The following is a 16,809-nucleotide window of genomic DNA, read 5'->3' as shown; positions in this document are numbered from 1 at the left end:
TATTAATCCTTTCAAAGAACCAACTTCTATTCTTTGAATTCTTTCTGTTTTTCCTGTGGTCTGTTTAATTTAGTTCTGCTTGAATCTTTATTATTTCCTTTCTTCTGGTGACTGTAAGCTTTATTTTCTCTTTCTAATTTCTGGAGATGTTAAATTAAGGTATTGATTTTGTTTTCTTCCTCTTCCTTGATGTGTGCATGTATTGCTATAAATTGTCCAGTGAATACTGCTTTTGCTGTGTCACAAATATTTTGGTATGTGGAATTCTCATTCTCATTTTATTCAAGGAATTTGTTAATTTCATTGTTTATTTCTTCTATTACCCAGTAGTTTTTCAGCAGTGTGTTATTAAGTTTCCGTGTATTTTATTTTATTATCCTTGATCTTCTTCTTGTTGATTTCTAATTTTCTAGCACTGTGATCTGAGAAGATGCTTTGTAGTATTTCACTGTTTTTAAATTGATTGAGGCTTGTTTTATGGTCTAACATATGATCTATCCTGGAGAATGTTCCATGTGCAGTGGAAAAGAACGTATATTGTGCTATGGTTGGGTCGAGTGTTCTGTATATGCCTATTAGGTCTAGTTAGTTGACTGTGTTTAGATATTCTGTATATTTGCTGAGTTTCTAGTTCTGTCCTTTGTCAAAAGTGATATGTTAAATTCTCCTGCTATTATTGTGGAAGTATCTATTTCCCTTTTCACTTCTGTTAAATGTTATGTATTTTGAGGCTCTTTCATTGGGTGCATAAATATTTATTAAAATTACTTCCTCTTGTTGGATTGACCCTTTAATCACAATTTAATATCCTTCCTTGTCTCTTTTATGATATGTCTTAGTGATTTTCTTTTGGGATCTATCCTATTTGGAGCTTGTTGAACTTCTTGAATGCATATCTTCTTATCTTTCATGATCTTAGGGAAATTTTCTTGCAAGAAATGTTCAATAATTTTCTCAGTGATTTTTTTTCTCTTTTTCTAGAATTCCAATCACAAATCAGTTATTTCTCTTGATAGTATCTCAGATAATTCTTAGGCTTTCTTCATTATTTTTCTTTTTCTGATTATTCCTCTAACAGATTATTAAGAGAATGGTCTTCAATTTCGCTAATTCTGTCTTCCATTGATTCAGTTTTACTTCTTTACCTTTTCAATGTGTTATCTATTTCTGAAATTTTAGTATTGATCTTATAGGTTTATATATACTGTTTTTCTATGATTTTTATTTTTCCATTTATTTTGTCAATTTTTTCTTGTATTGTTTTCTAGAGTTCTTGTAGAGTTTCATCTGTGTTTTCCTTGATTTTGTCTACGATTTCCTTGGTGTTGTCTTTGCTTTCCTTGATCTATTTCTTAATCTTAAGGAATCCTAAGCAAAATTCTTTTGAATTTCTCATCAGGACATTCCAATAGCATTTCTTCCTCTGGAAGAATTTCTGGCCTTGTATTTTTGTCACTTGCTTGCTCCATCTTATTCTTGTTTGTTACCTAGTGCCACTCTAACAGAAATATCACAAATGGGATGGCTTAAACAAACAAGAGTTTATTCTCTTACAGTTTGGAGACTTTAAGTCTGAGTTCAAAGTGCCAGGTTCTATGGTCTGGGTGAAAGTCTCTTAACCTTGGGCTTCAGCTCTGCCTCCTGCTCCCAGCTCACTGAAGCTGGAGGCTTTTCTTCACTCAGACAGTGGCTGGCTGCTGAGGCTGACAAACCCAAGGTCAGCAAGTGAAAAGGCACAGTCCCAATATTATCAGGCAACATGGCAGGCCATTAATTCAAGTCCATTGTAACTTCCAAAGTCAGCAAAGCATGGCTGCTGAACAACGACTCAGCTATATGCAGGGTTCAAGTGTGCCCTAAGCTAGAGACCATTCCCAAACCTGCTTCTTATACATGGGAAGCAGACCACATTCCTAAAGTAACTACTCAGCTGCTTGCAGTAGATCCCACCATAGAGTTGATTGCCGGTCTCATCATGGGGGAATAACTACCACCAGCTGCCCAGCCACTCAGCCAGGCTCAGCCAAGTTGGCACACAACTTTAACTACCACAATCTTGTCCTGTTTTTTTTATTATTATTATTATTTTTATTTCTTTGATTTGAGGTTGTTTGTGGTCTCCAAGACATTGTAGTGTTATTGTATTAATTTGTTGATTGTATGTTGGTGTGATTCCCTCTGATTTTTATTTTGTTTTATTTTAATTATAGCCAGGCAACAGGGTGGGTGTACTATTCTGGTCACTAGTTTGGCATCACTGTGATGTTCACCACCTGTCTCCAAGTGAATTTGGTAGAAAGTAGGAGTGTGGGCTTGAGTGTCTAATTGCTGGTCACATATAGCAGCTGAGGATAGGTTGGGAGTGTGCGGCTGCCATCTGTCATTGATCCTGTGGTGCTAGAATAGGTGGTGCCACTCACTCAGTGGGTGGGGTCACAGATGTGGCAGGTTTGGTTGGGTGGTGTTGCTGGCTCCCAACTTATGGAGAAAAAATAAAGGGAGGGAGGGAGAAGAAGAAAAACAAACAAACAAGAGGGCAAGAGAGAAGAACTAAAAAGAATGAAAAAGAAAAAAGAATAGGAAAAAAAAAAAAAAAACAGTAAAAATGGCTGCAGTGGGAACATGCTGTTCACCTTGTAGGAATGTGTGTGAATGCTGCTGATCATGGAAGTGGCGAGGGGCATGGTGCCTGCTTCAAAGGATCAAAAAAGAAATAAATGAATTTTTAAAAAGAGGGGAGGGGAAGGAAAAAAGAAAAGAAAACAGAAAAAAAGAAAAGGTAAAGAATATGAAAGAGAAAGTAAAAATAGGAGAAAAAATGTGGCATAGTATTGGTGCAAGTGCTAGCTACTAAACACGGAAGCATGCACCACTAATTGCTGCCCACCAAGGAGGTGTGTGCACTGTGGGATCACACACCACTATCTGCATAGGTGGTGGGGGTAAGGCACCTGATCCTAGGGATCAACAAAAAAAGGTGCTGGGGAGGGAAAGGCACACACACACACAAAAAAAGAACAAAAAAAAAAGAAATAATAGAGGCGAAGAGGGAAGAACTAAGAAGAAAGAAAAACAGGAAAAGAAAACAGAAAAAATAGCAGCATAGTATGGCACAAGCACTAACTGCCAAAACAAAGCTGTGGAGGGCACATGGTGTTCACTCTGCAGAAGCACGTACAAGTGACTGTGAAGGGGTCAGGGCAGGAGCTGCTGCAGCTGGAGGCCGCGGGTCATGTGCCACCCCCTCTGTAGGATCACGCACCAATCCCCAAGGATGCTTTGCTGCCTGCCATGGAGGTGGTAGGGGTAGGGCACCGACTCCATGTGATCAAAACCAAACAGGTAGCAGAAGAGGAAGAAAAAGAAAAATCAAGGGGCAAGGAAGAGGGAAGAACTAAGTAGAAAGAAAAAAAGAAAAAGAAAAAAGCAGCATAGTATGTGCACAGGTGCTGATGTGGTGTTCACTCTGTGGGAGTGCACACTGCTAACCACAGAGGGGCGGGGGTAGGGGAGCACTGCATGGAAGTGGCAGGAGGTGGGTTCCTACTCTATGGAATCATAATCCAAAGGCGAGGGAAGAGGAAGCAAAATAGAAAAGTACAAAAGAAAAATGAAAGGGAAGGGGAAGAGGTAGAACTGAGAAGAAAGAATATAAAATAAAGAAGAAAGAAAAAAATGCAGTATAGCACTGGCAAGAGTGGGGTGTCAGGTTAATGGGACAGGAGCTGTGCATCTGGTCATTGGGTGTTTATGCAGGGTAAGAGAGGAGATCGCACTCCTCTGGTCACCGACTCTGATGTGGGTGCCGGTGCAGTCCTGGCAAGCAAAGCTGGTTATATGGTTCCTGCCCCAATCAGAACACTGCTTGTAATAATTCAACATGACTATGCTGTGCCAGGACAGTTTGTGATTCGCTGTTCTGTATGCCTTCCTGCTTGCTGTTCTCATATCATCTCTTTTTCTGATCAGTATATGATCTACTTCTTAATCCTTTCCTTTGAAGCTCTGGATTATAGGACTGTCACCCATAGACATTTCACTTGGTTTCCTAAGTCTTTGTTGTAGCAGGCCTGCCATCTTGGATTGACTTCCATGTCTATTTTTTAATTCACAAATTAGTTAATATATTTTCACTCTGGGTTGTTCCTTAAAGGATCTAAGGTGACTGTCACATCAAAGGCCCTTGGAATGATGTTTTGGATTAAATACTTTTCCTAATTGGTTAGAGTAGAAAGAACATTTTAGATTTTTCTTCAGGAGCTTGGCACTATATATTTTTAAGTCATGTGGTAGACTATATTATTGTTCCCAATTCTTTACTGTCTTCCTGTTATAGCAGTGTATGTACACACACTTTACCCTGTGATTTTGCAGTACCTCTTACTACAGAGAGTGAAACACATTTCCCCTCCCCATTGCTACTGGATTTGCCCATGTGACTTATTTGGCCATTGGAGAGTTAGCAGAGGAAAAGATGCACACAGTCGTTTTAAATGTGTTTGTATGACTTGGCTTGTGCTTACGATACCCACTAGAAGGAGAAAATGCTTCTATAGTCAGTGATCCCAGAAGGAGACTATGCAAGAGCAGATCTGACCCAATCAACAGCCTAGACCCAAGTCCAGATGAGATCACCCAATCACAATCAACTATAAATCCATATTAAAAAATAAAAGAAAGATTGCAGTTATAGGCCTCTGAGATCTGAGGTTATGTGTTTCACAATAAAAATGGAATAATAATGTGGCCTGGGCAGTGTTATGTTCTGTTGTACATAGGCTTGCTATGAGTTGGAACTGACATGATGGCACTAACACCTACCACTACAACAAATAATGTAGAAAAATTACTGTTCTGGTCTTTGGTAGGATACTAACATCTATTTTTTCAGCTGTTGGGATAAAATAAGACAGTATTCAAGAAAGCACTTTGAAATCTTTCAAGTACAGTCTGTGTAAATATGATATATTTAGTATTTTGATATTCTTAAATGTTACATATTTAAAGATTCATTTATGCTAGAATGACATATTCAAGTGACATCTATCTTTTTCTATACATGTACAAATATGTATGTTTTATGAAAGTGATTCTGATAATTAGTAACACAAGTCTGTATATTTCAAATTGATTTTAAGATATAAGTGACATGGCTAAAAATTTAATAATCTTAGAATTATTAGTAAGGGTTTAGTTCAATATATCTCATGCTATAAAAAAACCAAAAAACCAAACTCACTGCTGTAGAGTCGGATCCAACTCGTAGCGACCCTTCCTTAGGGTATCGCTACAGAAGTAGATTGCCCAACCTTCCTACTGAGGAATGACTGGTGAGTTTGAACCACCAGCCTTCTGGTTAGCAGTCAAATGCCTTAGGCACTATGCCACCAGAGCTCCTATCTTATGTTATATTAACCGAAAAAACCAAACTCATTGCCACAAATTCACAGCAACTCTGTAAGACAGAGTAGAACTGTTCCATAGGGTTTCCAAAACTGTAATCTTCTATGTTACATTACAAACTTTAGAAACATGAGTTATAACTTTAATTCTATTATGAAAGAAAACAGATATTTTTTCCTGAATAGAATTGAGGGTATCCTTAAGGAGGCTTAGAGATCTGTAGCATAAAAAGGTATATTTTGTGTTAAAATGAATGGGATTTTTATAGGGCTCATAGTGTTGGATAAGGATCTCTGATGGCACAGTGCCTAAGGCATTTGACTGCTAACCAGAAGGTTGGTGGTTCAAATCCACCAGCTGCTCCAAAGAAGGAAGATGGGGCAATCTACCTACTTAAAGATTTTCCACCTTGGAAACCCAATGGAGTCACTAAGAGTTGGAATATACTCAATGGCAGTGGGTTTAGTTTTTTTTTTTTTTTAAATAGTGTTCGATTATCGAATAAACAAAGTAAGCACAGGCTTACTTGTGCTTACTTACTAATTTGTAGTGAACAATGTCACATTTATTTATTACCCACCTCAGAGATTCTGCTTCTAGCTATGGCTGGCATCTGTCTTCCTCCCAACCCCACAGCACCTTCCTACAGAATAAAATTTTAAATCTACAATCCTGGACAGGGATGGAGTACCCATAAGCAAGGTAAGCATTGGCTTACTTGTGCTTCCTTATTAATTTGTAGTGGACACTTTCACATGTGGTTAAAAAAAATGTGAAATAGTACACTTCAGATTAGTAAACAAACACAAGTAAGCCCATGAATACTTTGCTTCTTGGGTAATCCCTCCTGAGGGCTCAACTTCAATGTATTTGCTGATGAAGATACTTTCTTCTTTTTCACTCCACACCACTGCAAGGGTTCTGACAACTGACAGCTAGAATTACCACCTCAAGTTCTAAGTACCTTAGGCTCTTTACAGTTTCAAGACAATTTACTTGGTAAAAGGAAAGCATTCCATTACTATTATTTTAGATGCTGTGCTTTTATTTATTGATTTAATATATCCATGTGAAAATACAAATTGAGTTGACTTTGAAGAAAAAAAGCAATGAAGCCTGCATTACCTGGACCGCTGACATTAAACTGAGGGCTATTTGGGGAGAAGCTGTTGTGTCTCTGGACTCGGCGGCTTGATCGTTTTCCAGGCCACTGAATAGACAGGACTTCTGGCTTGGCTGGCCCTTGCCTTAAACAACAGAGATAACATTTAATCTCAATGTCAGTCTATTGCCTTAAGGAACAACTCTTCAAGCATCAGTCACGAATATTTACTAATGCAGTGAAATGAAAACTTACGGGAGTTACTGCTTGCAAACATGCCCCACAGACCCAAGTGAATTTGGAACTATGTGAATGAATATAAAGAAGAGAATCGTGTGATTTGTTTTTCATAAAATTAATGAGCAAAAACTGTATTTTAGTCTATAATTTAAGGAAAATACGTCTCTTTTCTTGGCCAAACTATCAACAGAAAGAAAAAAAAAAAACATTTACATGTCTGCTACTGTTTTATTTTGTTTAGTTTGAGTACATCTATGGAATTTTCTTTTTTAATTTAATATATTTAAAATATATATATTCATATATTTTTTAAAAAATATTGTAAATAATTCTATAAAATTCATTTCAACAAACAGCAGGTTCCTCTCCACCACCTTCATACCATAATTCCATGCCCCTTTCACAAAAGAAACACTTTTTTTAAAATATTATATTGTGTTTTTATTGAAAGTTTTCACAACATATTATTTTCCTGTTTAACAATTCTTACACAAATTGTTCAGTGACATTCATTACATTTTTCGCAATGTGTTAGTAATCTCATTATTTTCATTCTAGCTTTCCCATTTCCAGGAATCTAGTTTACTTGCCCCCTTACCATTCCAGCTTTGCTTTAGAGTAATTGTAGACTGTTTGTCTCATATAGATGACTTTCTAAGAAGTGTGGGGCTCATGGGTGATATGTGATATTCTTTGTTTTATGAACCAATCTGTTATTTAGCTAAAAGCTTACCTCAGGGGATAATTTTGGTTCAAGTTTTAAAGAGTATCTCAGGACAGTACTCCCGTCTTAATGAGTCCAATAAGTCAGGAATTTTTAAGATTTGAGTAGACAGAACACTTTCTATCAGATGTTTATTTTGGTGTTTACTTTCATATTTTTATATAACATGATGAAATTACTATTTCTTTATTTTTCTGTTGTTGTTGTTGTTATTTGCCGTCGAGTCGGCCCTGACTCATAGCGACTCCTCCTTGGGTTTCCGAGGCAGTATCACCACGGAAGTAGGATTGCCCAACTTTCCTTCTGAGGAGTGGCTGGTGGGTTTGAACCGCCAGCCTTCTGGTTAGCAGTCAAGTGCCTTTAGGCACTATGCTACCAGAGCTCCTTTATTTTTCTGTTAGGCTTGATCTATTAACTTCCAAATATGAAAAGCTCAGGCCAATGCTAAGTGTAAGTATTTTAAAGAATGCCTAGAAAGAGCTCTGGTAGCATAGTGCCTAAGGCACTTGGCTGCTAACCAGAAGGCTGGCGGTTCAAACCCACCAGCCACTCCTCGGAAGGAAGATGGGGCAATCTACTTCTGTAGTGATACTGCCTCGGAAACCCAAGGAGGGGTCACTATGAGTAGGGTCCGACTCGACGGCATTTAACAACAACAACAAGAAAGAGCTTAAAACAATCTGATTCAGTTGGGAGGCAAGTCTTTTGTCTTTCTCTATTCATTCTTTTTCTCTTGCTTGGAAAGTGAATCTGATAGCTGGAATTCAAATAACTGTGTTGGCCTATGAAGCAAATTTGAGAATAGAAATAAACACGATATGAACAAGACAAAAACTCAATGATAAATTTGAAAAGCTGCCATACTTTCCTAATACCGCCAATTACTAGACTTTTTTACTAGGAAATAATAAACCCTTATGTGTTTAATCCTTTGTTTTTTGTTTGTTTCTAATATGCAACTGCATCTAATATTAATTTACTTATCCAAAAATCTTCCTTTCCTATCAGCCTCGGGATTCCTTTGGCTTCTCTTCTATGTTAGACTCCTTTTTTAATGGATTCTACTTTTCTCTTAGCTTACTTCTTTGTTTTGGTGGAAAAACAAACCAAAACCAAACCAGTTGCCATTTAGTTGACTCCAACTTGTTCCCATATTTGGCAGAGAATTATGTCCCATAGGGTTTCAATGGCTGTGGTCTTTGGAAGTAGATGACCAGGCCTGTCTCCTGATGAGGTGCTTCTGGGTAGACTAGAACGTCCAACCTTTCAATCAGCAGCCGAGTGTTTAACCATTTGCACCACCCAGGGGTAACTGCTCTATAGGAAATGGTACACTATGAGAAGAATGGTTCTTGAGATTTTGAAGAGGTACCAAACCATCTTTTTACCCCCTCCTACCTTATTGACTCAATGGCATACAGCAACAACACCTTATTGAAAGTGGGTTTACAAAGAATTCTAAGTTGCAGATCATTTTCTCTCAGAGAAGGAATTGCTCCATCGTATTCCAGCTTTCAGTGTCACTATTTAAAAATCTAGTGTTGTTTCTTGATCCTTTGTGTACATAACTTGTTTCTTCTCTCTGGGAGATTTTAGGTACTTCTCTTTGTCACCAGCATTTTGAAATTTGATAATGGTATGCTTTAGTGTTCGGCTTTTGCGGTGTAGTAAATTACTTAATGTGGCTTTTCTAGCCATAAGTCTTTGTAAACTCTGTGGTGGAATTTGCTGTGAGCAACTGAGGAGCTCCTGATTGTAAATGTTATCCACCTGTGGTATTTCTGTTGGAAGTGACACAAAGCAATGTTCTGGGAAGTTTGCTCTCTTTCTCAGGTGCTTAGAATTCTGATGTTATGATTGGTTGGTTTGGCCACTCTGCCGGGCTCAAAAGGAGGCCTCCTAAAGGCAGAAGTCTCTCTCTCTGACTGCTGGTTGAGGAAGACATGCTGCTGAAAGAGACACATGCTCCTGAGAAACACACACTGCTGGGAAAGAGACGCAAGAGACACATGTTGCTGAGTGAGACACCAAGGGACACGTGCTGCTGGGAAAGAGACTGTGAGAGACTGTTGGCTGAGAGATGGTAGGCTGGGAGAGAGACTGAGCATTTTTCCTGAACTTGAATTGTAGCCTGGTGCTTCCCTAATAAACCCCATAATCTGTGAGTTCTATGTGGCCACTGCAGTGAATTATCAAAACCAGGAGAGAGGTGGTGGGTGCTTTGGGAGGAATGAACGGTTGGTGAAAGGGCTGGAGGGAGGCAGCATGTCTGGCCTTGCAGGAATAGGCCTTGGTTACTGATAATGACTCTGTCTTCCTCTTATGGGGTTAGAGGAGGTCAGGAGATGTGGCCTCCTTGTCCTTTAGCAGCTTTTTATTAGTTATTGTAATGGACTCATGGTTTATCCTTATACCTGATATGGATGTTCTTCAATTGTGAGAAATTTTCTTGAATTTTGTAGTTAGCTCTTGTGTCCTGTTTCCAGAGCTGTCCCCCCCCCTCCCCCCGCCAATTATTGAATCATGGAACTGATCCTCTAGTTTTCTTTCTTCCTATTTTTTATCTCTTTGTGGCAATTTCATCATGTTTTTCTTTTGAAACCTCCATTAGAGGTTTTCATTTCTGTAATAGCCTCATATGCATGTGAAAGCTGGACAATGAATAAGGAAGGCAGAAGAAGAGTTGATGCTTTTGCACTGTGATATTGGAGAAAAATACTGAAAGTACCCTGGACTGCAAGAAGAACAAACAAATCTATCCTGGAAGAAGTACAGCAGGAATGCTCCTTGGAAGCTAGAATGGCCAGACTTCGTCTCACCTACTTTGTCATGTTGTCAGAAGGGCCCATTCCCTAGAGGAGGACATCATGCTTGGTAAAGTGGAGGGTCAGTGAAAAAGGGGAAGATCCTCAACAAGATGGATTAGCATAGTGGCTGCCATGATGGGCTCACGTATAGCAAGGATTGTGAGGTTGACGCACAAGCGGGCAGTGTTTTGTTCTTTTGTACATAGAGTAGCTATGAGTCAGAGCCAACTTGATGGCACCTAATGACAACAACAATTACACTTATAATTTTAAGAGCTTTTTGTGTGCTTTCAATTTTTTTTAAAAAAATATAGATCCTGTGCTTGATTCGTAAGTGTAATATCTTCTCTTAACTTTCTGAAGTTACTGATGATTTTCTTTTGAAAGTTTTATTCTACTCTGAATTATTTCTGTATCTTGTCTTTCTTTTTCTCTATTTCATTTGCTCTTTGACTCTCATGTTAGAGGCTTTTCCCCAGATACCTTGTGGTCTTTGTTTGCCGCCTCATAGCTGAGAGGGAGGAAGTACAGGCTGATTGAAGCCTCTGTGTGTTTGGTGGGGTTTGCCAACTCCCAGCCTTCAGTGTAGAGTGGTATAGCAGGACCCACTCATGGGGGACCTCAACTACTTCTATCCTTAAGTCTTTTCTCTTGGACTTATGAAATCTCTTATAGAAGTTTCCCCTACAGAATGGAATAAGTGTGTCTTCCAGTGCTGTGGGAAAACTCTTTGGTGTCAAGTTGATTCCCACTCATAGCAACTTTATAGAACAAAGTATGATTGCCCCATAGGGTTTCCAAGGCTGTGATCTTTATGGAAGCAGACTGCTTCATCTTTCTTCCACAGAGTGGGCTGGCGGGTTCAAACTACTGACCTTCTAGTTAGCAGCTGAGCATTTAACAATTACAACACCAGGGCTCCTTACAGTGTTGCAAAGGGGCTATAAAATCTTTGGTAGCATAGTGTCTAAGACACTTGACTGCTAACCAGAAGGCTGGTGGTTCAAACTCACCAGCCACTCCTTGGAAGGAAGGTTGGGCAATCTACTTCCATAGTGATACTGCCTCAGAAACCCATGGAGGGGTTGCTATGAGTCAGGTTTGACTCAATGGCACACAACAACAACAACATAATGAACAACCCTGGAAAGGAGAAAATCAGTTCTAAGCTAGGAGAAATCAGTCATATGCCTGAGAATAGAAGAACTCTGGAAAAGACAGCAAATTTGAAGACTCTGTTATGAAAATGGGGAGCTCTGGTGGCGTAGTGCCTAATGCATTTGACTACTAACCAGAAGGCTAGCAGTTCAAACCCACCAGCCACTCCTTAGAAGGAAGGTTGGGCAATCTACTTCTGTAGTGATACTGCCCTGGAAATCCAAGGAGGGGTTGCTAAGAGTCGAGTTTGATTTGACAGCAGTGAATTTGGTTTGGTTTTATTATGAAAATGAAATCTATGTATCTATAATTAAACTAATTCCCAGAAATCTAGTTTGTGAGAAAGAGAGGTTTATGTAAAAGGACAGGGATCCTTGAGAGGGAATCTTCAGTATAAAACAATGATTATTCTTGTCATTGGTTATTAGGTACTTTCATAAGACATGGAATTAAAGAGGCTTCCAATAAGCCCAGGGCAGATACAGAGTGTTGTAGAATGCCATCTGAAAATCTCACCTCTGTGACATTCCAGTTGTATGCATCCCTTCTCTCTGAAATTGCCCTTTTCACATGAATAGACACATACATTTTGCCAAACATGGCATATCTGATTCATTACTGCAGGATGAATGACACTGTGTGATTCTACCCTGGGGTTGATAAATGGACTAGTGACTTCTCAAAACTTGCTACATTCTGAGGAACTTCTGTTCCACAAATACTAAATTTTCACAAACAGTAAGCTCCAGGGTAATGTTGATGCACACACACACACACACACACACCACCCACTGTCATCGAGTCAATTCTGACTCATAGCAACAGTTGATGCTGAAGGGGAAGCAAATTATTACAGCCCTAGAAATGTTAATGGTATCTGTGGGTTGCAACTCTTGACTATGATAAAATCTTTCCTTGTAATACAAAAAGTCTGATGAAATTTTTGGATACCCTTATTTGAGATTTCCTTGTTGAACCCAGTTTCCTCTTCCCTAAATCTGTATGGTATACCTCTGTTTGACTAATTTTCCTTAAGCATTATATTGTTGTTTGACTCTGATACACAGACGGTCACCAGACATTGAAGTTGACTAGACAGATGGCAACTGGCTTACTATAGGAGTATGTGGTGGTGGAGTTACAGGTATCTAATCCTGTTTTGAAAGCACAGAAGTCTCCCAGAGAAAGTAAAGTCCAAAGAGTGACCAAATGAATAAAAGGGGTTAATCAGATGAGAAGGCATGGGTGTCTAGGGTGAGTGAGGTTATATATCTGAAATGATATTTTCTGCCATTCAAATCCACTCCATGTGCAAGTCTTATCTTCCATGAGGTTTCTTCACTGATCTCCTATTTGATATCATGGGAAAGAGATTGTAGTTATTTTCAGAAGGTTTGGATTTATGTAACCTTATACTGAGTGGTTGAATGAACCAGGGCAAGTATGGCAATTTAATTTTTCTGCTTCATCTGTAAAATGGGGATATGATCTTTGTAGTTTATTCCTTTGGGATATTTTTAAGCAAATGAGATTTTTAACAATTTATATTAACTTATAGTAAAGGCATTTGACTACTAACCAGAAGGCTGGCAGTTCAAAACCCATCAGCCACTCCTCAGAAGGAAGATTGGACAATCTGCTTCCATAGAGATACCACCTTGGAAACCCAAGGAAGGGTCACTATGAGTCGAATTGACTCAACGGCTGTGAGTTTGTTTTTTGGTTTTTATAGTAATCACACTGTGTGTGCATATACATATACACCTATCAGAATTGTACAGTTCAGTGAATGTTTATAAACTACATACACCAATGCAAACATTACCCAGCTTAAGGAACAGAACACCATGAACGGTCACCCCTAAAATCTCTCCTCATGTTCCCTTCTAGTCATTATTCACTAAGGATCATCTCAACCCTGACTTAGAACAGCATAGATTAGTTTTGCCTATTTTTGTTCTTTCTAGTGAATGGAGACACACAATATGTATTGTTATATGTCTGATTTCTTTTGCTCAATATTTCTTTGGAATGTGAGAGTCATTCATTTTGTTGTGTGCAGTTGTAGATGGCTTATTGTCACTGCTGAATAATACTCCATGGTCTGAAGATATCACAATATATTTATCCATTTTTTGTTTGACAGGAATTTGGGTAGTTTTTAGCGTTTGGCTTTTATGAATAGAGCTGGTATGCGCCACAAGCCCAGGAATGGGTAGGACCACCAGAAGCTAGAAGAGGCAAGGAGGGACCCTCTGCTAAGCATGCAAAGAGAACATGCCTCTCTCTCACCCTTACCCAACACCCTGAATTAAGATATCTATCCTCAAGAACTGTGAGAGAATAAACTTTTGTTGTTTGAAGCCATCCACTTTGAAGTAATTTGTTATGGAAACTCTGGGAAACTAATACACTCCATGTTCTCCTTTCTGTCTCCATTTGGACAAAGGAATGGCTGACCCAGGGCTTGACTCAAGAGTAAGCCTCTTTCTCCTCTCTGACTTTTCTCCACTGGTGAGGGGTCTGAGGCTCTCCTGACTTGGGATCTGATGTCCAGTTGATGCTAAGATATAGCTTTGGGAGAGGATATGCACCCCCTTTAAGTTTGGGCCTAAGTTACATGTGTCAGTCTGTTCGCCAGAGACTCCACACTGGACATTAAGGGCATAAACCCCTAGCAATACCTTAACTTCTATTTGTTTGTCTGTATATTTTCTTGAGACACCTTTCAGAGAGTTGTTATCAGTGATTTGTGGCAGGATTTGGGCCTCCTTTCCCCAAATACTACTATACAAGAGCATTCCCCAAACTGACATCAAACCTGTAATGTTTCTCATTTTTTCCAAACTATTTTTGAACTAGAAGCCTGGAAATAACAGATTCATCCATCCTCTAGTGCCTCTCACTTTCCTCACACACTGAATTATCATGCTTCTTCCCATTAAACACAGCTGCTGCAGCTGTGTTGGCCGCAATCACAAGAGTTCAAGGCCAGCTCAGGAGCTAAACAAAGAAAGGTGTTTCATTAAAAATTCACCATGTTGTGGTAAAGAAAGAACACAAGTTTGCAGGAGGTGACTAGGGAAAGAAACAAAAGCACAGGTGAAGGGGCTGAGTGAAGCCTTTCACAAGCCTCTCAGGTGGCAAATGACTGATTCTAAAAAGGGAGAATCCATTTTATTTCCAGAAAATCTAATCAAAAGAAACAACAAAGCAGGTCTTATTTTCTCATAAGGAACATGAATTCAATTTCATTGTGCTTCAAGACATCTTGTTTTTCTCTGCTCAAAGTGGAGGAGCTGCATTGTTGCTTTTCTAAAGATATGTTACGCTTTGCCATTTGATATGGAATCACAATGCAGTCAAAACAGGAAGCTTATAATGTGATGAATGGTGCACAGATCCCTTGAAGAGTGCACCCTGTGCGCATCGGCTGCACGAGCTCACCAGTTCTGGAATTATAGGCTTTTTAGTTAGAGTTTGATGGTGCTCACTCATTTTGACATTGTAAACACAGTGGTTGAAAGTTCCATTTTTTTTCTTGAGATATCCTTATAATAATGTACTCATATAGTTCTTTAGAAACATTGGCCCTTCAGAGTAGCCTATTATCAGCCTGTTCAGAGAACTTACTTTGTGGTTCTCCTTAATTGCATACCAAACCAAAACCAAACTCACTGCCATCAAGTCGGATCCGACTCCTAGCGACACCTCCTTGGGTTTCCGAGGCGGTATCACTACAGAAGTAGATTGCCCAACCTTCCTTCCGAGGAGTGGCTGGTGGGTTTGAACCGCCAGCCTTCTGGTTAGCAGTCAAATGCCTTAGGCACTACGCCATCAGAGCTCTTCCTTAATTGCACACGGGAGAGTTAATAAGTCCTATCTTTAGGTTTAAAACAACAAACCAACTAGGGAAAATTAGTAGTACAAGCAAGAGTGTTGCCAATCCTCCTCTATTTTGCAAAATATAAGAAATGATAAGTCAAGGAAGTGTCACCTATTGTCTGGAATTATTCTGATGTCTCCTTTACACATTTCTCATTCAGGTTTCCCATTAGCATCAGTGCCTTTATTATATGACTATTATATTACTGCTTATCTTCTCAAGAATACAAACTGAAGTTTGAAATCTTTGCCCATCATTCATATTTTTTAATTACCTTAAGTATTTTGTTGTTGTTGTTGCTATGTACCGTCGAGTCGGCCCCGACTCATAGCGACCCCTCCTTGGGTTTCCGAGGCAGTATCACTACGGAAGTAGATTGCCCAACCTTCCTTCCGAGGAGTGGCTGGTGGGTTTGAACTGCCAGCCTTCTGGTTAGCAGTCAAGTGCCTTAGCCACTATGCTATCAGAGCTCCCATTTCTCTTACTCTTCTGAAATCCCTTTATTTCCCTTTTTCTGTGGTATTTATGACTTTTCACCTTGCATTATAATTTCAGTATTCATGTATTATTTATTTAATAGATTTTAGTTTCTGTAAGAATAGAGATTATGTAAAATATATTTATACCAACCCCTGTGTCTCTTAACATTTTTCCCATCTCCTAAGTTCTCAACTAAAATGTGTGGAATGAATGATAGATAGTAAAAGCAAAAGTGCAAAAGACTTTTCAGAGGCAAATATAATTTCAAGCACTAGTGCAGGTCCCCATCATTATTTTGTAATCTATTAATTCTCATTTAGTTTTCACTGGTTTAAGCAACACACCTCTCAACTGGTTCTTCATACACGTACAGTCACTAAAGAGACATTATAGGAAAGCATGTAACTTGCCTTTCTTGACGAGTTTGCTCTTCAGTAGTTTCCATAGCACATTCCAGGGAATTTTGGAGAGACTGCAGCTGATTCAAGGTCTCCTTCAATAAAAATCGAGTTACAAATTGTTCCAAATTAGAGGCCTCCTGGTAGTTCTAAGGGTGACAAAATAAAGCAATTAGATATATGGTATGGAAAAACAACAAAGGAGATGGTCTTGCCCATGTAAATTCAGGCTGATCCTAGGGAAGGATAGATGAGAGGGAAAAGGAGGTGAGGTTGCTACCATGTTGGGACCTGGAGTTCATAGCACTGCTGTATCCACTGACCTGAAGAAGATGAATGACAGCTCTACAGAAAGACTGGAATGTATTACCTCAAGATTTGAAAAAGAACAAAACCAAGCAGAATTACTGAATAGACATCTGTATACAAAGAAAAAAAATATATATCTGCAACTAAAACACTAGAAAGTGACTAACTCAGGGTTTGTTGTGTTTCATTTAAATGGATGACCATACCATTATGTATTTTTCTCCATTACCAATTAAATGGAGTCACGTTTCAGCAATTGGCTTAATTCCCTCTTGATGTATTTATTATGCCTGATGTCTGTA

At 39.0% G+C, this 16,809-nt stretch overlaps 1 protein-coding gene across 1 annotated transcript in view; it reads right to left on the bottom strand.

Annotated features, from left to right (window-relative positions):
- NECAB1 (N-terminal EF-hand calcium binding protein 1) overlaps positions 1–16,809 on the bottom strand; it is a 245,033-nt gene that overhangs the window by 39,212 nt on the left and 189,012 nt on the right. The window contains exons 6-7 of the mRNA XM_007948743.2: positions 16,211–16,347; positions 6,529–6,650 (exon numbers count right to left, since the gene is read on the bottom strand). Coding sequence (XP_007946934.1) covers positions 6,529–6,650; positions 16,211–16,347 — 259 coding nt within the window. The remainder of the gene's footprint in view (positions 1–6,528; positions 6,651–16,210; positions 16,348–16,809) is intronic.

The sequence above is a fragment of the Orycteropus afer genome, unplaced genomic scaffold, assembly GCF_000298275.1.
Source record: "Orycteropus afer afer isolate SDZICR_OR568_19922 unplaced genomic scaffold, OryAfe1.0 scaffold00222, whole genome shotgun sequence".
NCBI classification, from domain to species: domain Eukaryota; kingdom Metazoa; phylum Chordata; class Mammalia; order Tubulidentata; family Orycteropodidae; genus Orycteropus; species Orycteropus afer.
The sequence above is the reverse complement of the archived record's forward strand: the minus strand, read 5'-3'. Positions and strand labels throughout refer to the sequence as shown.